Source organism: Salvelinus fontinalis, chromosome 9, assembly GCF_029448725.1.
Source record: "Salvelinus fontinalis isolate EN_2023a chromosome 9, ASM2944872v1, whole genome shotgun sequence".
In the NCBI taxonomy this organism is placed as follows: domain Eukaryota; kingdom Metazoa; phylum Chordata; class Actinopteri; order Salmoniformes; family Salmonidae; genus Salvelinus; species Salvelinus fontinalis.
In genome coordinates, this window is record NC_074673.1 from 46,455,027 (window position 1) to 46,479,297 (window position 24,271).

Sequence of the window (24,271 nt, forward strand, 5' to 3'; positions counted from 1 at the left end):
CGTCGTTGGGTTTGTCAATGGGGCCAATATCTCAGAATATAATGTCATTGTTACTAATTGTCAAAGTTGTAACTAAGGGCTCTGTTCAATCCGCATCGTGGAAGTTCAGCTTCACAGCGTGATTGAAATTTAAAGGCAATGTTCCTGCTTTAGCGGAGACTGCATTCAAATCAATCAAATACATTTTATTTGTCACATGCGCCGAATACAACAGGTGTAGTAGACCTTACAGTGAAATGTTTACTTACAAACCCTTAACCAACAATGTAGTTTTAAGAAAAATACCGGGGGAAAATTAAAAAAATGAATGTAACAGTAATTAAAGAGCAGCAGTAAAATAACAATAGAGAGGCTATATACAGGGGGGTACCGGTACAGAGTCGATGTGCGGGGGCACCGGTTAGTCGAGGTAATTGAGATAATATTATTATTAGAGTTATTAAAAAGGGTAAAAAGGGGGGGATGCAAATAGTCTGGGTAGCCATTTGATTAAATGTTCAGGAGTCTTATGGCTTGGGGGTAGAAGCCATTTAGAAGCCTCTTGGACCTAGACTTGGTGCTTTGGTTCCGCTTGCCCTGCGGTAGCATAGAGAACAGTCTATGACTAGGGTGGCTGGAGTCTTTGACAATTTTTAGGGCCTTCCTCTGACACAGAGGAAGCTTGGTCCCAGTGATGTACTGGGCCGTGCACACTACCCTCTATAGTGTCTTGCGGTCGGAGGCCGAGCAGTTGCCATACAAGGCAGTGATGCAACCTGTCAGGATGCTCTCAATGGTGCAGCTGTAGTTCGAGTCGTGCCTGGCCGTGCAGTCATGAGTGAACAGGTATTACAGGAAGGGACTGAGCACGCACCCCTGAGGGGCCCCCGTGTTGAAGATCAGCGTGGCGGATGTGTTGTTACCTACCCTTACCATCTAAGGGCGGCCCATCAGGAAGTCTAGGATCCAGTTGCAGAGGGAGGTTTAGTTCCAGGGTCATTAGCTTAGTGATGAGCTTTGAGGGCACTATGGTGTTGAACGCTGAGCTGTAGTCAATGAATAGCATTCTCACATAGGTGTTCCTTTTGTCCAGGTGTGAAAGGGCAGTGTGGAGTGCAGTAGAGATGGCATCATTTGTGGATCTGTTGTGGCGGTATGCAAATTGGAGTGGGTCTAGGGTTTCTGGGATAATGGTGTTGATGTGAGCCATGACCAGCCTTTCAAAGCACTTCATGGCTACAGACGTGAGTGCTACGGGTCGGTAGTCATTTAGGCAGGTTAACTTAGTGTTCTTGGGCATAGTGACTATGGTGGTCTGCTTGAAACATGTTGGTATTACAGACAGACAGGGAGAGGTTGAAAATGGCAGTGAAGACGCTTGCCAGTTGGTCAGCGCATGCTCGCAGTACACGTCCTGGTAATCCGCCTGGCCCTTCGGCTTTGCGAATGTTGACCTGTTTAAAGGTCTTACTCACATCGACTGCGTAGAGGGTGATCACACAGTCATCCGAAACAGCTGATGCTCTCATGCACCGTAAACGCTGCATATGTCGGCTCAATCGGAATTACCTTTCAATTTATATCACGGAATCTGTAATGCTTCAGCTTTACAGATTGATTAGAGCCCTAAATTGAAGGCCAGAAGAAAAACAATCACACAAACCAATGTCTAGGTTGTTATCTTCCTAACTTGTCAGACTGTTGACCATAATATGTTGAGATATATCAAGTATCAGTCTTAGTTATTTATTTGTATGAACATACTTACAGTAACCCAGTGAGCACAAGACCTCCCAAAAACGTATTTTGCTCTTTATTGTTTCCAAAATGTTTCTAACGCTCTCATCTGTGATTATTTTCAGAGGACACCCCTGATCCAGATTCTACTGGATTTGCAGAGGAAGTAAGCATTATATGACATACATTTTACTTATTTCATAATGCAATGTGGTGATACTCTCTGTAGTGCACTGCAAGAAAAAACATTAATCTAAACATAGGACAAGGAGTAGTATCTCATAACAAGGCATCAGTATATGTGGTGTGTGACTGTGTCTTCCCCACCAGGAGGACTATGGACCCCGGGTTGAACCGGGTGAAGACCAGGACAATGACATGGACTGGACCACCCCAAGCTCTATGACGACCAGGCCCAAAACAACCACTGGCCTACCAAGCCTCCCCTTGCCTGGTATCAGAACAACCACCCCTTCTGTCCAGAGGAGAACCACCACTCCAGGGTCTCCTTTCAAGACCACTCAGCCCAACCGATCCCATACGTCCACGGTGCCGAGTGTAAGGTACCGCACCACGACCAGAGCTCCAGCAGAGGGGGCTGTCTCACCAGGCAGCAGAGGGAGCGGGAGTACCCAGAAGTATACCACAACAGCGACCATGCCGCTGTCTCGCACTGATGACGTCACCACTTCCTCAACCAGGAAGGAGAAGGGCAGAGGGGTGGCGCGCCCCGTGACCGTCCCAAGCGGCAAAGGCAGCGGTGTTTCCATGGCCATCCCTCTCCCGGAAAGCTGGACCGTGGCCACTTCTTCCCCCTCCCTTTTTCAGGGGGTACCACCACAGCCTACAAGTCCCAGCATGCCCTTGTTTTCGTCCACTGCCTCCTCCTTCGGCAGCGTTCTCTCGCAGACCACGCAGCCGGTATTCAACGGTGAGATCCTCCCCTCCACCCTTCCTCTATGTGACACGTCGACCCCTGGTTACCCCGGCTCCGCCCCTAGCAACGCCCCCACCGCCTGCCTGCATGCCCCTCCTTCGTCTAGACCTGTGTCGTCTGTGACCCCTCCTGCTCGGGACTCCCCGCATGCTGCTACAGCACTGTTGTCTAGTGGTGACTCATTCCTCGCTCCCTCCTCCCCCTCCTCCCCCACCCTGTCTCTCCTCCCTCACCCCTCACACCCCCTGTCTGGTTGGAAGACCGTAGTCTCTCGTGGTGTTGGCGATGAAGGCGATGATGATAGTGGTGATGGCGATGTGCTGTCTGGTTCTTCGTCCATGGCCTCGGGTGACCCTGCACTATTTAGTGACACTCCCCCCCTTCAAACTCTCCCTGACTCGCCCGTCGAGTGGGACCTGTCTGAGCTAGCCTCTAGACCGCTCCCTGCAGCCTCTCTCTCCCTGCAGCCTTCTCTTCTCCTCTCTAGTGACTTCTCTCTGTCCAGGGCCACCCCGGGAATCACTGACTATGTCTATGGCAGGCTGGGGGACTCTAGTTATGCTACGAGCGGTGTAATAGAGTCTTCTCTGTCGTGGGTTGTTGATGGTGGCGGAGGGTTCACAGTAGCTAGCAATGGTGTGGAGTCGTTGTGTACCTGCTCTCTGGATGGCACCTCGTCCTCTTCCTGGTTGCATGCCTCTCCTCACCTCCCCCTGCCCACGTCTGACTGGGGGGCGGCTAGCCTAGCACTCTACTCCTCCGGTAGCGACTTAGACCATCTCATCCATTCATCTCTGGCGGGCTCCACCAACCCGTCTGTAGGTCAGCCTCTCTTCTCTTCCTCCTCCTCTCCTCCTGTTCCTCCTCATCCCCCTCTCTCCGGTTCCCATGGTGACCTGCACGTTTCTGTTACAGCCACGCCGTCCCGCTCCAAGGACCGCTGGGTCTCGGCCCTCCGAACCTCCGCCCCCTCCTCCTCTTCCTCCCCCGTCATCCCCACCCTCACCCCTGACCTGCAGACGGTAGACAGTAATGTGTCTGGCTCGACCCTGTCGGGAGAAGCTCAGGAGGAGCTAGATGCAGAGTGGGACAGGATTCAGAGTTCAGCCTCAGCCTCGGCCTCAGGGGAGGGAATGCTCCCTTACATCCCCACCGCCCCACCCTCATTCACCTCTGAGGTTGCCGCCTCTCCCGATTCCGACAATGATGAACGCTCCTCTGCGTTTTACTTTGAGAGTGAGAGTGGCAGTGCCGTCGCCACGGAGACGGCGGGGAGCACGGCAACAGTATCTGCGGTAACTGCGGCGGTGCCCTGGCCGCTAGGTGGGGAGGAGCAGAGTGGCTCGGGACAGGGCGAGAGCCCATACGACAACGAGATGTCCTCAGACTTCAGTATCCCCGAGCCCACAGAGAGAGACTCTGAGGAGGAGGAGCCAATCGCAGGTAAAACAAACATCCACAAGGGGGCAACATCTCCCCGTACATCAAGGCACAGTGCTGCACCTGTTGGATTGGGGAAAACGACAGCTTCCATGATGCCAATGGAACAGGAAATACTCTGGAATTTAGGAGGCACATCACCTAACACACCACCTGTCTACGATAACTAAAATCCCATAAGATGAAAGTGTGTGTGCGAGTGTTTGTGCTTGTGTGTCTGTTCACCATCATGGCCTTTCTTTGTAGAACAAAGACATAACTTTTTTATACATTTTGATTATAGACCTCCTAACAATTTAGATCCAGGCCGCTCTACTGTGTCGGGTTCATGTTGAAGTTCACAATCAGTTCCATAGTCATCATCATTTCAGTGTTCTTTGTTATGTATTTTCTCTGTGTCTCTACTGTTTATTTGCAGTAACATCATGCGACATCCTGTAGAGGGCAGCAGATCTCTTGCAAATCCCAACTCGCACCAAAATAGATTGTTTGCCTTAGCAGACCACAAGTGGTCTAATTCCCCATTAAACAGGCAATGTAATTCACACAACACTTGAGACAGTCTCAGGGCCCCCGTTTAGAATCTTTTACCGATTTTTGACCTCTTTAATATCTTTGTCATCATTCAGACCCCAGACAAAACAGCTCATCGATAGAAGCTATCATCTGCATTTAAGTCTTTGCATTAGAAGCGGGCAGAAAATAGTTTTTCCCAATAGGTTTTTATGGTCTCCACTCATTCACACCTCTTATACCTTTGCTGCATTGAGAGTCCCGTAGATTTAAGCCATTGTGTGCTTCAAGCTTCGAGCCAATACTCACAAACTAACCTTTAGTGCATGTTAACTTTGTGAAAGCATTTGTGTTCACTTTCATCCTTCTTATTGCCGCCATTGTATAAGGTTTAGAGAGGTCGCTAGAGGTTTAGATTTGTTAACTGAATGGGTATAAAGATGTTAAAGCAAAGGTCTAGGGTAGCGTTTCAAATTGAAGTCAACAAGTCTACGTAGTTCAAGCAGGAGCTCTGAATTAGTCGATGTATTAGAACACAAAGGTAAGTTGGACTATTCTTTAAAAGTGCATTTTTATTTTTTTTACAAAACGGCAATACATGTAGTTCAAATGCTAGAGTAGTTTGATGCTAACACGTTTCACTTGCCAAGTGTTGTCTCACCTCTATGTGAAATCACATGTTTATATTGCATTACTTGCTCAACCGTTGCTATGTTTGTTCTTGAGAACTGAGTGCGTGTGTTGATTTACTGCTGAAGTGTTCGTGAGTCAGTATGTACAATGGCAAGAAAAAGTATGCGAACCCTTTGGAATTACCTGGATTTCTGCATAAATTGGTCATACAATTTGATCTGTTCTTCATCAAAGTCACAACAATAGACAAGCATAGTGTGCTTAAACCAATAACACAAATTATTGTATTTTTCTTGTCTATATTGAATGCATAATTTAAACATTCACACTGTAGTTTGGGAAAAGTATGTGAACCCCTATTCTAATGACTTCTCGAAAAGCTAATTGGAGTCAGGAGTCAACTAACCTGGAGTACAGTCAATGAGATGAGATTGGAGATGTTGGTTAGAGCTGCCCTGCCCTGTAAAAAACACTCACAAAATGTGAGTTTGCTATTCACAAGAACCATTGTCTGATGTGATCCATGCCTCGAACAAAAGAGATCTCAGATCACTTAAGATTAAGAATTGTTGACTTGCATAAAGCTGGAAAGGGTTACAAAAGTATCTCTAAAGCCTTGATGTTCATCAGTCCACGGTAAGACAAATTGTCTATACATGGAGAAAGTTCAGCACTGTTGCTACACTCCCTAGGAGTGGCCGTCCTGCAAAGATGACAGCAAGAGCACAGCGCAGAATGTTCAATGAGGTTAAGAAGAATCCTAGAGTGTCAGCTAAAGACTTACAGAAATCTCTGGAACATGCTACCATCTCTGTTGATGAGTCTACGATACGTAAAACACTAAACAAGAATGGTGTTCATGGGAGGACACAGCGGAAGAAGCCACTGCAGTCCAAAAAAAACATTACTGCACATCTGAAATTCGCAAAGGAGCACCTGGATGTTCCACAGTGCTACTGGCAAAATATTCTGTGGACAGATTAAACTAAAGTTGAGTTGTTTGGAAGGAGCACACAACACTGTGTGGAGAAAAAAAGGCACAGCACACCAACATCAAAACCTCATCCCAACTGTAAAGTATGGTGGAGGCAGCATCATGGTTTGGAGCTGCTTTGCTCAGGGTCTGTACAGCTTGCTATCATCGAAGGAAAAATGAATTCCCAAGTTTATCAAGACCTTTTGCAGGAGAATGTAAGGCCATCTGTCCGCCAATTGAAGCTCAACAGAAGTTGGGTGATGAAACAGGACAACAACCCAAAACACAGTAAATCAACAACAGAATGGCCTCAATAGAGGAAAATACACCTTCTGGAGTGGCCCAGAGTCCTGACCTCAACTTGATTGAGATGCTGTGGCATGACCTCAAGAAAGCGATTCACACCAGACATCCCAAGAATATTGCTGTATTGAAACAGTTTTGTAAAGAGGAATGGGCCAAAATTCGTCCTGACCGTTGTGCAGGTCTGATCCGCAACTACAGAAAACGTTTGGTTGAGGTTATTGCTGCCAAAGGAGGGTCAACCAGTTATTAAATCCAAGGGTTCACATACTTTTCCCACCCTGCATTGTGAAAGTTTACACGGTGTGTTCAATAAGACATGAAAACGTATAATTGTTTGTGTTTTATTAGTTAAAGCAGAGTGTGTTTTTCTATTGTTGTGACTTAGATAAAGATCAGATCACATTGTATGACCAATTTACGCAGAAATCCAGGTAATTCCAAAGGGTTTCTTGCCACAGTAGAAGCTGATTGAGTGAATGATTTGTTGTGGCAGTTGTGCTGTGTGTCTCAATAGTCAACATTAGCTCACTCCTCATCCATTGTCCCCTCCGTTTCTATTCTCACCCCACTTACAGAGGCCAGTAACAGCAGCCATGAGTCCAGGGTGGGTCTGGCCAGGGATAAGGAGAGGAGGGCCGTGGTCCCTCTGGCGGTGGTCTCCACCCTCACCTTCGTGGGACTCATCATTCTGGTGGGCATCCTCATCTACTGGAGGTAAGACCAGGAGGAGCAGGTGGAGGAGGAGAAGAAGGAGGAAGAGAAGGAGGATGGTTATTATTAGATCCATAATGATTATTATTAGATCCATAATGATTATTATTATTAGATCCATAATGATTATTATTAGATCCATAATCCATTATTATTAGATCCATAATGATTATTATTAGATCCATAATTATTATTATTAGATCCATAATGATTATTATTAGATCCATAATCCATTATTATTTGATCCATAATCCATTATTATTAGATCCATAATGATTATTATTAGATCCATAATTATTATTATTTGATCCATAATCCATTATTATTCAATCCATAATCCATTATTATTAGATCCATAATGATTACTATTAGATCCATTATTATTATTATTTGATCCATTATGATTATTATTATTAGATCCAATTATGATGATGAGTATCGTTTCCGCACTGACCCCTCTGACCCTAACCATCATCTGTATAATCGGACAGCTAAGCTACAGAACATGAACAACAGCTTCCTTTCTGCATTGATAGGCTCCACACACACTGGTACCAGTAAGCCTCATGCCTCCCAATGGAACAGCCCCAGGGCTGATTCCTGTCATATTGTTATTCATCTGTCACCAAGGATTGGGTCTGGTTGGTCCCCAGACATCAGGGGGCACGGGTGGAGTGAAACGGGAGGTGGCGTATGCAAAGGGGGGAGGGGGTTGACCTTAAGAACCTCATATTTGTCTGTCTCACTGGGAGGCCTAATCTTCTGTGACACGGGCCCAATCTCCTTCTCACTCTCACACACTTCCCCATGACACATCCAATATCTTCACTACGTTTTGATGTCTGGCTTTTCACATGAGCTTTGCTGTGTTTGTGTAGGTTCACTTACACATAACTGCCAGCATTCAGAGTTGCGCGTCTCCAGGTATAAAGACATTTTGTTAATACTGTGAGATCATAGAAAAATACTACTTTTCCCTGTGGCGGCAAACTGACCGGTCGGACAGTAAAATAACCAACAATCCAACCAGCAATCCAATCAAGGACACACTTTCAAAAATGTAAACACTTTAAGACTGTACATTTCTCATCCACTGGGCTGGAGACGTGACATATTGTTCATGCTTTCTGCCCTGTTATTGTATTTTCATGTTAAGCCGTAGTAATCTTGGCGCTGCTAAGGGATTAAATCTGAGAGATGTACCCCACTCAGAGTGTAGAGCGTTGAGCTAGGGGCTCGGGGTCGTTCAGGGGTTGGGGAACAGGGCCTCGGGTGGAATAGGTGGGGGAAAGGGCCTGCGTCTCATTATGTCCGACATGAAGGCGTTGTGTCAGCGTCTTGTATAACGAGTGGAGCGAGGCTAAATGGAGGTAATCCCTTCCGTGTCGCATCCTTGTACTTCCCCTGGTGACACGGTGTTCATTTGGCCACCCCATAGCTGTGCACTTGGGTTTAGCAAAGTGTGGACGTCTTTTAGAAACGCAAACATGTTATCTACTGGGGACATCTCTTTGCTGGTTTTGTCGTCCAGAGTAATCTGTGTGGTGATGTCCATTTTTGGGTAGCTGAACACAGGCTCATCAAAAGGAAATGCATGCGTGATCCTGTTAAAAACTTGTCAGAGATTAGAAGGATTTTTTTTTTCCTGTGTTACGGACAGATTACCATGTGTTCGCCAACATCTGTGGCTGTCTTTGTATCTTAAAAAACACAACAACAAAAGTGTTTTTTAGGCCTTTCTTGTCTCTGAGCGTGATCTTTTTACGTCTCAAAAATATATCTACAGTTATTGTCTTTTTATTACATTTTACTCAATCATAACACCAATATTATTATTGTCTTTGTCACAATTTTTTTGCACATTTTCACCAAACGAGAACAAAGCATGCAAATACCTCTTTTCCGTTAGATGAGATGGAAAAAAGCTTCTTTTTTTGGACAAAATGTAAAGAATCAATGGCAATAGGTCACGGGGACAAATATAAAGCTTTTTTCCATCTCATCTAGTACAAGTTTATTAACTTATATCATCGTACATATGTTTCCACAGAAAGTGTTTCCAGACTGCCCATTTCTACATAGAGGACAACACATCGCCCAGAGTCATATCTGTTCCACCCACACCATTGCTTTCAGCTACAGGTAACCATCCTGAGACAAGCACACTTTCACGCAACACACACACACACACACACACACACACACACACACACACACACACACACACACACACACAGATAAAAGTGTTAACAAGCACAGAGCCATGTAGACAGTTATCCTCTCCATCTGTCCGTGCTCTACATTTTCATCAAGCCTACCTCTGTCATTAACACTACCTCACTCAACATCTGCTTCTGACAGAGTATAGAGTTTCAAACGTTCATTCTGATAAAGGACTTTTGTTGATCATCTCAATAGCTTTGCTCTCTGCCTTTCAGATGAACATGAAGCCCTTACAGTGAAGCAGTTTGTCAAGCACGTGACAGAGCTCCACCACACCAACGCATTCTCCCGGGAGTTTGAGGTGTGCTGTCACATTCTGTAACCTTTGCTCCCTCAGATCACAGGATATCGTTTATGACAACAACACAACCAGTATTTATTGGTTCCGTGTTTCAAGTCAGCTGTCTACCTGTTTTTTAGTTAATGCTGTTCTGTGTGTATCCATCTTGCAAAATTGTTACGTGTCGTTTGCGATGTTACACGGTGGCTGCCATTATTTTAAGGTCAGCATGCAGAAACCTTATGGGGCGGTAGGCTATGCACTGTGATGGCCATTCAAACTCACACTCTCTCTCATGCTACATGCTACAGGCCCAGATTCCTCTGAGGAGCCATGTCTGTTGTCCTTACCACTGAGACTTACAAATGTATCATAATCTACACTGCATTCATGGATGTTGATGTTTCTCTGGCTCAAGTTAAGATAGGTTCAACTGGATATTTACCATTGCTTACCATGTTAAATCCAGCTTGGCATTTTATCAGTGCTGTGTAAATGCATACATGTGTAAATGTTGTCAATAACACAAAAATAGGTTTGTAAGTCAAAGCTAATATGGACATTAACATGGTACATGGAGTGAATCTGAAAGCCACTTTCGAAGCCTTGTTTATCGCATGAACAGTGTCTTTAAGTTGAGATTTGCCCATAAACCGTTTTCTTGTTATTTATTTTGACTTTTTTGCTCACCTTGTGTCATGACATTACATTGCTGTGCTTTTTGCATTCTCACTCCCCCTCCATTAGATATTGAAAGAGTGTTACGAGGTAAGCTGTGTCTCCCTTTTCTCTTTTGATTTGATTATTTCTGTAGTAATCGTGTGTAGATGTTTGTCACATTTCCAGCTGGCGTTTTTGTCATTGATGACACATTTTTGTTTGGCTGCATAGTAATGGAGGATGGTGGGATGTTAGGGGTGGAGTGATGAAGGTCATGTGTTTTTTTAGGAGGTGCAGGTGTGCACGGTGGACCTGGGTATCACCACAGACGGCTCCAACCATCCAGACAACAAGAACAAGAACCGATACATCAATATCCTGGCCTGTAAGTCAAACATGCACCTTCAAACACATGTACACACACATACATTATTGAATGCACCCAGCTTATCTCTTTCCTCCTCTACTCCTAGATGACCACAGCCGAGTAAGACTCTCAACCCAGGCTGACAAAGATGGGAAGAGTGGAGATTACATTAACGCAAACTACGTTGACGTAATCAATTTTTGTTGCATTTCTATCTGCACAATAACGTCAGATGTTAGCAGTGTTATGAGGGCAAATGTCTTGTTGACGTGTCAGTAGATAATCTGTTGTTCACTCTCTTTCTCTTAACCTTCCTCTGCCGCCCTTCCCTCCTCAGGGTTTCAACAAGTCCAGGGCCTACATCGCGGCCCAGGGCCCTCTCAAGTCCAGCACCGAGGACTTCTGGAGGATGGTGTGGGAGCAGAACGTGGGCGTCATCATCATGATTACCAACCTGGTGGAGAAGGGACGGGTGAGAGACCGGGGCCACCTATACGCTTATACATATTTAGTAATAGTTTATAAATAGTTTATTCATGCTTATTCATGAAAGTATATGAAACTGTTTTGTTGTGTCTCTCAGAGGAAGTGTGACCAGTACTGGCCCCTGGAGAGCCAGGATGAGTACGGTGGTTTCCTGGTGACGGTGAAGAGCAGCAAGGTTCTGGCCCACTACACCGAGAGAACCTTCACCCTCAGGAACACCAAGGTCCAAAAGGTTAGAGGTCACACAATTTACATCACACTTACCTCTCATTCACCATTAATAGTTTCACCTCTACTTCCTCACATATATTATCTACTTTGGTTGCACCTGCCCTACAAGTCAGTTGAAGCACTACGTCATTACAACTTTAGTTTCTGAACATTTCGTGTGGAACTCACGAATCCCCAGTGTCAAAGTGACAGCCAAAGTCCCATCCTGTTCACCACTTCCTGTTTCCTCCCACCAACCCCAGGGTTCACTGAAGGGGCGTATTAACGAGCGGACCGTGACACAGTACCACTACACCCAGTGGCCGGACATGGGCGTGCCTGAGTACACTCTCCCCGTGCTCACCTTCGTCCAGACGTCCTCCAAAGCCAGGACAGATGACATGGGGCCTGTCGTAGTGCACTGCAGGTAAGAAGCCATAGATTTGCAGAATGTATAGAATAGCTTTGAGGTCAATACCGTTTTTCCACACCGAAATTACTAATTCAATTCAGTCAATTAAAAATGGCTCATCTTCTAGATGTGAATGATTCAATTTAGGAAGTAAATTTACATTCGGATTGGCATAGAATAGAATGGACATGGTCCTCCATTAAATGCAATCTCTTAACATCCATTCTGTGGCTGCTTTCACCTAGTCCAGCTGAGAAGGTCAACAATTATTTCATAGAGAACTAGAGTGAACTCAAAATACCAGGATTCACAATCTATATCAGAACCTTCCTCTATCCAAGTACTTCACAATTCTCTATTGAAATGTGGCTCTTAAATGTAAATTAAATTGTGTACCTCTGTGTGTTTCCAGTGCGGGCGTAGGCAGGACTGGTACCTACATAGTGTTGGATAGCATGCTGAAGCAGATCAAAGAAGAGAGCACGGTCAACATCATGGGTTTCCTCAAACACATCCGCACACAGAGGAACCACCTGGTACAGACAGAGGTGAGAGCTCAGCCAGAGGGGGGGGTTGCACTTTTGGGACTTTTCCATTGGTGCCATTGCGCCAGAAAAGCTCAAATAAAGGCTTCTAAAGTATTTGAAAGAATACTTTTTGATCCCAGGTCTGATACCAAAAAGAAAACAGTGAATCTACTATGATCAGTTGTCCTGTTACCTTTCCAGCACTGTATGAATGACAACACCCAACTAAGGCTTTCAACCTCTACTTTCCCTGTGCATTCAGGAGCAGTATGTGTTCATCCACGACGCCCTGGTGGAGGCCATCTTGGGCAAGGAGACGGAGGTTTCCTCCAGCCTCATCCACAGCTACGTCAATGACCTCCTGACCCCAGGGCCCTCCGGCAGGACGCAGCTGGAGAAACAGTTTAAGGTAAAGACACATGCTTATAACAGCTTACAACAAGTCATAGGGGAAGTATTTGCATTACAGCAAAATGTACAACTGGTAAACTTTCCATAACAACTCCAGTAGGACATAAAGGGCCGAACTAAAAGTAAAACGTGCATTTAAAGGAGAATTTGTCAATGGGGTTTAAAGACAGTTTTAGTTTTTTTCACATCAATTGTCTTTCTTTGTCCTTTGAAAAGAGCAGTTGCAACCCCTGGCACATCATGTTTAAACACTGACAGTTAATCTGGTGCCACTGAGTACGTTTACATGCACACTAGTAATTCAATATTAAACAGATTACGTCAGTAAGCCTAATATGGCATTAAACACCTTGCTCTGCTTATCTTAATCGGTCATAATCGAAGTAAGTATACGTCTATTAAAACACCTGGTTTTCTGAGCAATCTTTCAAATTATTAGGACATGTAAGCAGCTTAATCGGAGTTCCAGCGGTGTGTTTGATCTGCACGTGTGCTAGCACGAGCAGCGCGAGTGAAGCTTCCATCTTTTGCACGAGTGAAGTGAGTTCGGAAAAACTGAAAGTATGTATCTTAGAAATAATTTTCACATACAAACTTTAAATATCCGAACTCAGAATCGAATAGGCTTCCCAAAAATAACATGGTTGCTGTGGTAGAACATATATTTAGATTGGCAATTTTCTGCATTTATCACAGTCCCATCAGGTAGTCTGATTTCAGATGTGTTTATGTAAACAGGATTATTTGGGAAATTGTTCTTCTTGGAAAACATGTAAACGTTTAAATCAACCTATTATATTAATCTGACTATTCACAATAATCATATTGTGTGCATGTAATCGTACTCAATGTGATTACAGCTGGTATCCCAGTCCAATGCCAAACAGTGTGACTACTCGGCAGCCCTGAAAGAGTGCAACAGAGAGAAGAACAGAAACTCCTCTTTAATACCCGGTGAGTTCCAGACAGGTTTGTTAATACTCTCCAGAAGTTAGAGGTAGTTTCGTGAGCCAATGCTAACTAGCATTAGCGCGAAACTACCTCAAACTTCCTTCATACTGGACTCAGAAACATAAAATGTAAAATCCCTTTAACAGTGTGTAGACAATGAGACCTCACCTGGCCTCAACATTGTCACTTTCAAATGAACATTTAGCAAAATTCCCCACACTTGGACCCCTCAACAAAAACTGTTATACATTTATTTTATTTTTTTGTTATTTGAAAGCATAAACCTTGAACTGTTTTACTCTTGTTTGGTGTAAGCAAATGTGTGTCACAAAATCACTTTAGATAGATAAGCAGTCGTCATGGTTAAGTAATACTGCTTTGATAAAGCTAATCATTGTAATATTAATATTATACAAAATTACCTTCTCTATACCTAATGAGGAAGTTTAACATCGCGTGGCTTTGTCTCCAGTTGAAAGGTCACGGGTGTGTCTGTCTACAGTGGTGGGAGAAACTACATCAGATTACATCAATGCCTCATACCTCACGGTAAGAACCCAACCATTCTACATAAAGGAGTCAGATGCAGCAGTGGAGGCTGCTAACGGGAGGACTGCTCATAATAATGCCTGGAATTGAGTGAATGGAATAGTATGGTATCAAACGTATGTTTTTTATGTGTTTGATAGCATTCACTCCATTACAGTAATAACACTCCATTCCAGCCATCATTTTCAGTAAATTCCACTTTTGGTTACCTGTCTAAATTGTATGAATGTTTATACCACCTGTCTAAATTTTCTACCACCGGTTGTGTTCCTCAGGGGTACCGGCAGAGCACTGAGTTCATCGTGACCCAGAACCCACTGGCCAGCACGGTGACAGACTTCTGGAGGATGATCTGGGATCACAACGCTCAGGTCATCGTCACACTGCCGGGAACACCAGGAACAGCGGGAACACTGGGAACACCAAGCCTGGTGGGTATCTATGTGTCCTCCTGGACACAAAACTGCTGATGTATGCAGGCAGCCATTTTGTGCCTCAAATAGGAAGTCCTTATCACATCTTTCTGTGTTTTCAGGCAGAGGGGGAGGAGCCGTACGTGTACTGGCCCCGCAAGGAGCAGCCGATCAGCTGTGAGGCATTCACAGTGACCCTGCGGAGCGAGAACCATGTGTGTCTGGCCAACGAGGAGATGCTGGTGGTGCAGGACTATGTCCTGGAGGCTACACAGGTGAGCTGAGGGAGATCAGTAAGACCAGGGAGATCAGCTTTATAAGATAAGAGATCAGTCACAATAGCATGATCAGCTACTTAGAATAGACTAACTCCATTGAAGAGGAGGATCAGCCACACACTGTGGGATCAGCCCAAAAAGAACAGCCTCATAGAAAAGACCAGTCGCTATGGGCCAGTCGTTATGGACCAGTTGCTAGTGCTCAGCAAATGTTATCACTGTGTCTATACCCCAAAAACATTTAACAACTGTTTATTGTTACACAGAGGGAATATATAGCAACATGAGTATTCCATTTAGGAGTTGTTCTGCTCATATTTCTCTGGATCTTGGCTCATGGTGAAACCAAATGAAGGGTGGAAATGGAATTCAATACACATTCCCCACACGTCAATGGAGCACAGCTGTTATTTTTCACACAGTTTTCACTCAACCATCTGTACCTCCAATCACTGGACCACTTTCAACACACATACACACAGCCACACACACACACACTCTTTCTCGCACTGTCTCTCTATCTCTCACTCTGTCTTATTGTGTTATTGTCCCCCTCTGGGCCAGGATGACTATGTTCTGGAGGTGAGGCACTACCGGACGCCTCGCTGGCCCAACCCAGACAGCCCCATCAGCAGCACCTTTGAGCTGCTCAGCCTGGTGAGGGAGGAGAGCTCCTCCAAGGAGGGCCCCATGGTTGTCCATGACGAGTAAGACCTATTGATTATTTATCTGTGAAATAAGGTAATGATGTCCACTCTAAACCTTTTTCAAGACCTGGAACCAATGGAATAGTCAAAAAAAGTCAAAACCTCACCCAACTGGAACCAGGCAAGATCAATACCCCTGAATCCCTCTTTTGCCTTCTATTTTGGCCACTGGTAATAGATTCAAGACGATCCACTCTGACCTAAGAGGATAAGAAGATATGTCCATATTTCCAATACTCTTAATATTTCTTGGAACTGAAACCTGCACTGATCCAGGCCTATTGAGACAATCCTGTCTCAATACTCTTGTATGGCGCTCAATCCTTGGTTTTAACCACAGATAATACTGTAAAGGTTCAGTAAATACTTACAAACTGGAGCATAGAGCACTAATCCTGTAACATTTCCCAAATATGTCTTGGAATTAGCCCAAAGTATCTAAAGCTAGCTTAGCCCCTGGCTAATATGACCAGAGATTTTCAGTTTTATAAGCACTTCATGGCGCTGGTTTGATTTTGCAGGATTGGCGGTGTTACTGCGGGAACCTTCTGTGCCCTGTCTACTCTGGTGTGCCAACTAGAGTTGGAGAGCTCTGTGGACGTGTACCAGGTGGCCAAGATGATCAACCTCATGAGGCCCGGGACCTTCACTGATGTTGTTAGTCAATCTGAATCAACGCCTGACTGTACCTGAGTGATGCACATTAGCCATTTTGTGTTAAAACATTCTCCCTTCAACAGCACAGTTTCTATATTTCTTTCTCATTCAGGAGCAGTACCAGTTCCTGTACAAAGCCATGCTGAGCCTGGTTGGCACACAGGAGGACGAGAGGACGCTCCAGTCCTCTGACAACAACGGAACGGTCCCAGGGGGCCCTGTCAGCACAGCCGAGAGCCTTGAGTCCCTGGTGTAACCATGGCAACGGGGCCCCTAACTTGCCAGTATGGACTCTTGCCTGTCTCACTGTGTTCAGTTTTTAAAGACAGCAGCTTTGCCTTTTTCCCCTCCTTTTTTTCTCCTCTTCTGTTCTCCGTCGTTGAATGGCAGTTTCCTGACCGCTGGACATGATACCGCACGACCCTGTAATGTGTGCCTTTGTATATTCATCTTGTACTTCTAACGGCGTTCATACAATTGTAGATTAACTTTACGATGTTTTGTCGATACTGCCATCTTGAGATGTTTGCTTAACTAACTGTTTTCCCTAAACTTTCGTATTTATTGGCAGTAAGCTATAAAAAAAGAAGGGAAAATGCAACTTTTACGTTAAACATTTTGTTAGCCTATTTTTTGTAGAGTCAATGCATTGAGCAACTCATTCTTCCATCTAGACAATGTAAATACTATTTTGTTTGTAGCAACAGTGAGCTTTTGAAATCAAAAATGCACATTGGCATGACATAATAAATCTAATATGTAAATAATATTATAGCAACCAAGACAATGGACCAAATTTCTATTTATACTTCTAGATTTTTATATTTTACTACGTTTTTTTAGTCAATTTTCAATGTATGGCTGCATTCGAATAACTTAGTCAAAGCAATTTTTTTAAATGTTTTAATGTTATAGCTAGTGTTCTTCTGTATTTTGTAATGGACTAAATATGAAGCTTGGGGTACTGACACGTTTTTTGCTGTACATGAAACTTTGCTGGATGATTAGACATAGGATTAAACAAGTGAAAGAGAACCAAGGAAGGAGCTTTTGGAGTGGTCTGTTCCATTTTTTTAAACTACTGTGGAGGTCAATCTAGACCTGTGGGTGCACAGTACATTAAAGTTAAACTGTTCCATAATTGGTGTAACTTCACATTGAACTGGATGCTAGCACTATACAGCCTGAGGCGTGGGCGGCATCATGCCCTCAGGTCAGGTGCATTGTGAATACAGTATGTTATTAGTGCCTCAATAGAGTTCATCTGAACCCATCAAATTGTTCAGCAGATGTTTGAAATAATTATTATGCATGATCATTTCCAAGTAAGGCAGCTGGACTAAGCCTTAACAATCAAGCCAAGGTATGAGCTGTCCATTTTTGCGGTGGGAAAGTTATGCTTCAATTTGCTGCCATATGACTGGTTTCACATTTGTCTCCAGCGATTATAAGGTAAAACAGATGTAAAACAATTGTAATTTATATTTTCAATTCTCTTATCCAATCAGGGTACTCATTTACCTAGCTCTTATCAATAGTTCTTATCAGGTTATAAATTACAGTGCATGGAGAATGGTGTTATTTCTATCTGAAAAAATCAAGTAGATGCTTGTAGGATCACGAGACCTTATTCATGATTTCCTCACCTCTGTTAAGGTGGTGGCATTATTTGGGATTTAAGAGGTGCTTTTTTGCTATGTTGCAGAACGGTTTATACTGAACGACACGTTTCCCCAAACGTTCTTGAACAGACAGGTACGTTTGCTCCCGTTTGGTGTGGCTTGAAGCAACAAGTGATGTATTTAAAGGGCAGTGGCCATGCTGACAGCTTTCTCCAGCACACAGCCCAACCATCCCTGTTTTTCAACTGGTCGTTCAGTACCGTTTCCTTTCCATTGAACGTTCCAGAATGTAAAAACTTACACCGTAATCTGATCTGGGCTGCGTCCAGTATCTGTAGACACAACTTCATTAGGTGTAGCAGGTGAATAGCATTAAGCTTAAATTCAAGGTCAGAATACACAGAAAGAAAAGTGCATAAAAAATGAATTACTTAACATTTTCACTTGCTTAACTCAGATCAGAATTGGGCCCAGTCTGCCTAGATGCTATGCAAGTCATTAAAGAAAGTGTTTGTTTATGGTTTAAAAAAATATAACTTCCTCATTGTCTTGCCCCCTCTTGAACCACCTACCTCCTATATACACCCTTCACCCAAATGTGATCAGGGGGCTTTGTGGGGGTGATCAAAGATTTGCTATGATAGAATGATCTTTCGGCAGGCTCCTGATAAGCCCTTGTTAAGAAACAATATGTGAGGTCAGAAGACAAACGGGTGGCTTGATGAAACGGATCCATTTTAGACACTGGATTATGGATTCCCGGAGACGGAGATGCGACTCTATGGAGTTATGGAATAATCCATGTGGAGAATTGGTTATTCCAGTAGATTTTCATGTTCTAATCCATCTAAGACTCCAAAAGAAATGCACATTTTCAGGGGAAATTAGGTCAAGTGTCCAGACACTGTCTTAACCAGGGGCTGTATCCATACCCCAATTTGCATTTTTGACTTTTAATAATTACATGCCCAATTATCCATGGCTTGGTGGCCTAGTTTGCATGGGCGGGCCCACATTGAGTGGAAGGAAAAGCTGATTGTTTTTTCAAAGAGGATGTAATGAGACGACACCGCTATATCCATTGAAAACAGAATGGATGCATACACTGTATTTATCATTGATTATACAGAAATGTCAATAGTTGACGAGTAACATTTGATATGGTACAGAGATAAAATGCATACTTTATTGGTAATCGGTGCCTCACTGGAACCATAGCTCATGTCAACTAAAAATAATCTCTTTGGGAACCAGACCTAAAAATGCTGTTACGGAAAGCAATTCAGCTATATTACCAATCAGCAAGGAAGAAGGCTGAAGAAATTCGGCTTGTCACCAAAAGCACTCACAAACTTTTACAGATGCACAATCGAGAGCATCCTGTCGGGCTGTATCACCGCCTGGTACGGCAACTGCTCCGCCCACAACCGTAAGGCTCTCCAGAGGGTAGTGAGGTCTGCACAACTCATCACCGGCGGGCAAACTACCTGCCCTCCAGGACACCTACACCACCCAATTTCACAGGAAGGCCATAAAGATCATCAAGGACATCAACCACCCGAGCCACTGCCTGTTCACCCCGCTACCATCCAGAAGGCAGGGTCAGTAAGGTGCATCAAAGCTGGGACCGAAAGACTGAAAAACAGCTTCTATCTCAAGGCCATCAGACTGTTAAACAGCCACCACTAACACCAGCAACTTTAGCAATGTAAAAATTGTATGTATCACTAGCCACTTTAAACAATGCCACTTCATATGATGTTTACATGCCCTACATTACTCATCTCATATGTATATACTGTACTCTATACCATCTACTGCATCGTGATGTAATACATGTATCACTAGCCACTTTAAACAATGCCACTTTTATATGTTTACATACCCTACATTACTCATCACATATGTATATACTGTACTCTATACCATCTACTGCATCGTGATGTAATACATGTATCACTAGCCACTTTAAACAATGCCACTTTATATGTTTACATACCCTACATTACTCATCACATATGTATATACTGTACTCTATACCATCTACTGCATCTTGCCGTTCTGCACCATCACTCATCCATATATTTTTATGTACATATTCTTCATTCCTTTACACTTGTGTGTATAAGGTAGTTGTTGTGAAATTGTTAGGTTAGATTACTCGTTGGTTATTACTGCATTGTTGGAACTAGAAGCACAAGCATTTCGCTACACTCGCATTAACATCTGCTAACCATGTGTATGTGACAAATAAAAAATTACATTTGATTTTGATTTGATTATTCTGACATTTCACATTCTTAAAATAAAGTGGTGACCCTAACTGACCTAAAACAGGGATTTTTTTACCAGGATTAAATGTCAGGAATTGTGAAAAACTGAGTTTAAATATATTTGGCAAAGGTGTATGTAAACTTCTGTCTTCAACTGTACTCTATGCCACATTATAATCTCTGAGCAGTTTTAAAATACAAATATAGACTGAGTATACAAAACTTTAAGGACGCCTGCTCTTTCCATGACAGACTGACCAGGTGAATCCAGATGAAAGCTATGATCCCTTACAAATGTCACTTATTAAATCCACTTCAGTGTAGATAAAGGGGAGATACAGTAGGTTAAAAAAAGTTTTTTAAGCCTTGAGACATGGATTGTGTATGTGTGCCATTCAGAGGGAGAATAGGCAAGACAAAAGATGTAAGTGCCTTTGAACGTGGTATGGTAGTAGGTGCCGGGCGCACCGGTTGGATTGTGTCAAGAACTGCAACGCTGCTGGGTTTTTCAGCCTTTCCCTGCTGGGTTTTTCACACAGTTCCCTACCTCCCGGGTGGTGCAGTGGTCTAGGGCTCTAGGTTCGCACCCAGGCTGGGCTGGGTTCGCGCCCAGGCTCTGTCGCAGCCGGCCGCAACCGGGAGGTCCGTGGGGCGACGCACAATTGGCATAGCGTTGTCCGGGTTAGGGAGGGTTTGGCCGGTAGGGATATCCTTGTCTCAGTATGTAAAAATGTAATAAAATGTATGCACTCTACTGTAAGTCGCTCTGGATAAGTGCGTCTGATAAATGACTTAAATGTAAATGTATCAAGAATGGTCCACCACCCAAAGGACATCCAGTCAATTTGACACAACTGTGGGAAGCATATGTGTAAATTATGTACAAATCTTTGGAACTGTGCAGCAGCTGATCAATAACAGGAATATGCTATGGTCAAGGAAAGACTAGACCCTTTGGGTGAGTTTCTGATACACATTGTCTTAGCAGGTCTGCGAAGATTATAAGATCGTTACATGTTATAACGACACTCAGCAAGTTGTGGTTCTCCATGTACAGCCTTATTTAAAGTTGCTTGGAAACTGTTCACCTGCAATGTAACTGTTTGGTTGAGGTAAGGCGATGCTGTGAGGAAATGCCTTTGAAACAAGCAGAAAGTCAGGGTGCATCTCTCACTAGCCTGAGGCTTCCTCTCCTTGTCTCCTGTCCTCCTACAATTTCTACCATATTGCCTTCACCACTCTTCTGAAATAATCGAACTGAATTGAAAAATAGAATTGTATTTTTTCATGTGTGGGGTCTTTTTTGGATCAGTGTAGATGAAGGCGAGGACACCAGGAAAGGAAATCAATATACAATATTTGAGACGCAGCTGATGACTCATGAGTTACTACTCTTGGATGGTGCTTTTGAAGTGAATTTTAAGCACTTCTCTTTCAGTCTCTTCTGAGTCAGTCCATAGATGTCCTTGGTCATTGGCACCACCAGTCCCTTAATACTGATTTCTCCTGCAGATTGAAAGTCAGTTTTCACTTCACTTTTACAGACATGTTAGGGTTGTACATTCTTCTTTAGCAAAATGAGTGGTTCCCTCAGGGCTTTAACAAAATGGCTGATTACCTCACTAAACCATACTTAACATCTCAGACATGACAAATGCAATGAGGACTCAAGTCTACCCTAGTAACCATCCAGCACCATGCAAGCAGCGATGGCAGCAGGGTAGCCCACGGTCTTGGCCATGGCAGAGTAGCCGTTGGGGTCTCTGTAGACCACCAGGCTGATGTGCTTAGTCTCAAGCTCGCCTGTGGAGTGGCGCAGGCCCACGTCATTCCTCATGATGATCATGTCCCGCTCGCCTTTATCTAAAGGAGAGGACACGGATGGACCGAGAAGGAGAGAGAGGGTAATACTATTTTTAAATAATCTTTATTGCTATTTTCTGTACAAAGAAAGTAAGAGAAGGAGGAATATAAAGATTAGAGAAAGATATACATATTGGTGTTTGTGGCAGTAAAAGAGTAGAGGGAGAACTGCACATATTACCAAAGTAGGGCCTCTAAGTGCTTAGCCAGTGAAGCACGGTGTCTGCATGGGGGACGACCTCCTTACTCAGCATCCCGAACCTGACCATACAAACAGTATTAATTAAAGACATTTACAGGGTTTAAAGCAAAACAAATCCCATGACTGAAACTTTAGTAGATAACCATAGACTTCCAGTCATAACGCTAATTAGCATTGTTTAGCGAAATTCCAATTCCATTCAAAAGTTTGGGGTCAATTAGAAATGTCCTTGTTTTTGAAAGAAAATCACATTTTTTGTCCATTAAAATAACATCAAATTGATCAGAAATACAGTGTAGACATTGTTAATGTTGTAAATGATTATTGTAGCTGGAAACGGCAGATTTTATGGAATATCCTCATAGGCGTACGTTTATCATTTTAAAAGGCTAATTGATCCTTAGAAAACCCTTTTGCAATTATGTTAGCACTGCTGGAAACTGTTGTCCGGATTAAAGAAGCAATAAAACCGGCCTTCTTTAGACTAGTTGAGTATCTGGAGCATCAGCATTTGTGGGTTCAATTACAGGCTCAAAATGGCCAAAAACAAAGAACTTTCTTCCGAAACGCGTCAGTCTAGTCTTGTTCTGAGAAGTGAAGGCTATTCCATGCGAGAAAATGCCAAGAAACTGAAGATCTCGTACAACGCTGTGTACTACTCCCTTCACAGAACAGCGCAAACTGGCTCTAATCAGAATAGAAAGTGTGGGAGGCCCCGGTGCACAACTGAGCAAGAGTACAAGTACATTAGAGTGTCTAGTTTGTGAAATAGACGCCTCACAAGTCCTCAACTGGCAACTTCATTAAATAGTACCTGCAAAACACCAGTCTCAACGTCAACAGTGAAGAGCTGGCTAATGTTAGCTAGTCAGCTAGCTTGCTAAATCGCGATTTTCGTAAATGAACTTTATGATAAAAATATGCATAATCGTTTGTCTCTATATTAACTAACATATTCCTGTTAAATGTACATTTTTAGCACGATTCTTTATGACGGTATAATCACTTACATTTGCTTCCATCCAGTAGTTTTGTCAGCCATCTTTGCTGAAGAAAGTCTAACAGTCACTAGCGCGTGCTGCAGCCTCCCCCAGGTCCTAATGAGTGCCCTGTAAAAAGTTTAAGATACGATGGAACTGTTGACGAAAAAATATATATATTGATTTATTTAGGAGGGGGGCACGCCGGTTTGGAACCACTGGCATAGAGATGTAAAGAGATCGCAACATTCTATCTGTCTCAATGGCGCTGATCGTGCACTCACATATGCCATAATGGGACAGATGTTCTCCGTCGCAGTGACTGAGAACTTAAGTGATGCAGCGTTTTCTGGGTTTATCCTGGTACTGTAATAACCATTTATGAAAAGCACATTCTAAATTAAGTTAAGTAAATTAAAGGACAAGTAGTATTTTTTTTTACCAAATCTAAATTATTTATGTAAATTAACTGAATCCCCAACATTATATTCCATTTAGTTTGAATTCTTCGCCGTGTGCGAGCATGCACAGGCTTTAATCACCACAATGGGAATGAGAAAGCACACGGAGAAGTAACACTCGAGTCCAACAAAATGGAATATACCATTGAGGACAAAGTTTGGAATGACAATTTCATGTGTACAACATCTAAAGACCTGTATCACTGAGATCATTGTTGTTTCTCAAAGGACGTATTTCGTCGTTTTTGGAGCCTTTGTTAATGTTTTATCTGTGCCCCTGCAACTGCAGAACGAACCTGAGGAAGTCTATCGCTGGTGGGGTAAGCTTCTCAAAACCAAGTGAAATCGCATCTTTTAAAGCTGTTATAAGTATCATTATATTTACCCAGGAGACAGGAGCTCTAGCATGGGGCAGGGGTCAGTGTTGATCAGACCCAGCTACACAAAGCCACTCATGGACTTGGAGAAACACTGTTGGACAGAAATACAACATTTATCCAAAGCGAC

General features: G+C 43.5%; 1 protein-coding gene and 1 long non-coding RNA gene across 8 annotated transcripts in view; one reads left to right on the plus strand and one right to left on the minus strand.

Annotated features, from left to right (window-relative positions):
- The window catches only part of LOC129862715 (receptor-type tyrosine-protein phosphatase zeta-like), a 74,016-nt gene extending 56,610 nt beyond the window's left edge, over window positions 1-17,406 (plus strand). For 2 of the 7 annotated variants that reach the window (XM_055934614.1, XM_055934617.1), the window contains 20 exons: window positions 1,842-1,882; window positions 2,047-4,096; window positions 7,097-7,235; window positions 9,283-9,374; window positions 9,671-9,756; window positions 10,483-10,503; window positions 10,684-10,780; window positions 10,869-10,951; window positions 11,100-11,234; window positions 11,346-11,480; window positions 11,722-11,885; window positions 12,283-12,418; window positions 12,660-12,806; window positions 13,669-13,762; window positions 14,232-14,308; window positions 14,584-14,739; window positions 14,844-14,996; window positions 15,564-15,706; window positions 16,228-16,363; window positions 16,476-17,406. In XM_055934614.1, coding sequence (XP_055790589.1) covers window positions 1,842-1,882; window positions 2,047-4,096; window positions 7,097-7,235; window positions 9,283-9,374; window positions 9,671-9,756; window positions 10,483-10,503; window positions 10,684-10,780; window positions 10,869-10,951; window positions 11,100-11,234; window positions 11,346-11,480; window positions 11,722-11,885; window positions 12,283-12,418; window positions 12,660-12,806; window positions 13,669-13,762; window positions 14,232-14,308; window positions 14,584-14,739; window positions 14,844-14,996; window positions 15,564-15,706; window positions 16,228-16,363; window positions 16,476-16,619 — 4,229 coding nt within the window. In that variant the 3' untranslated portion in view covers window positions 16,620-17,406. The remainder of the gene's footprint in view (window positions 1-1,841; window positions 1,883-2,046; window positions 4,097-7,096; window positions 7,236-9,282; window positions 9,375-9,670; window positions 9,757-10,482; window positions 10,504-10,683; window positions 10,781-10,868; window positions 10,952-11,099; window positions 11,235-11,345; window positions 11,481-11,721; window positions 11,886-12,282; window positions 12,419-12,659; window positions 12,807-13,668; window positions 13,763-14,231; window positions 14,309-14,583; window positions 14,740-14,843; window positions 14,997-15,563; window positions 15,707-16,227; window positions 16,364-16,475) is intronic. The other 5 variants (XM_055934616.1, XM_055934618.1, XM_055934619.1 and 2 more) reach the window with 5 other exon arrangements.
- A 1,656-nt stretch (window positions 17,407-19,062) lies between these two features.
- Window positions 19,063-23,587, minus strand: LOC129862717 (uncharacterized). The gene is made up of 3 exons (XR_008760815.1): window positions 23,334-23,587; window positions 22,303-22,382; window positions 19,063-22,121 (listed from the first exon to the last, which is right to left on the minus strand). It is a non-coding gene; the product is annotated as an uncharacterized LOC129862717 (long non-coding RNA).
- Between the last annotated feature and the right edge of the window lie 684 nt (window positions 23,588-24,271).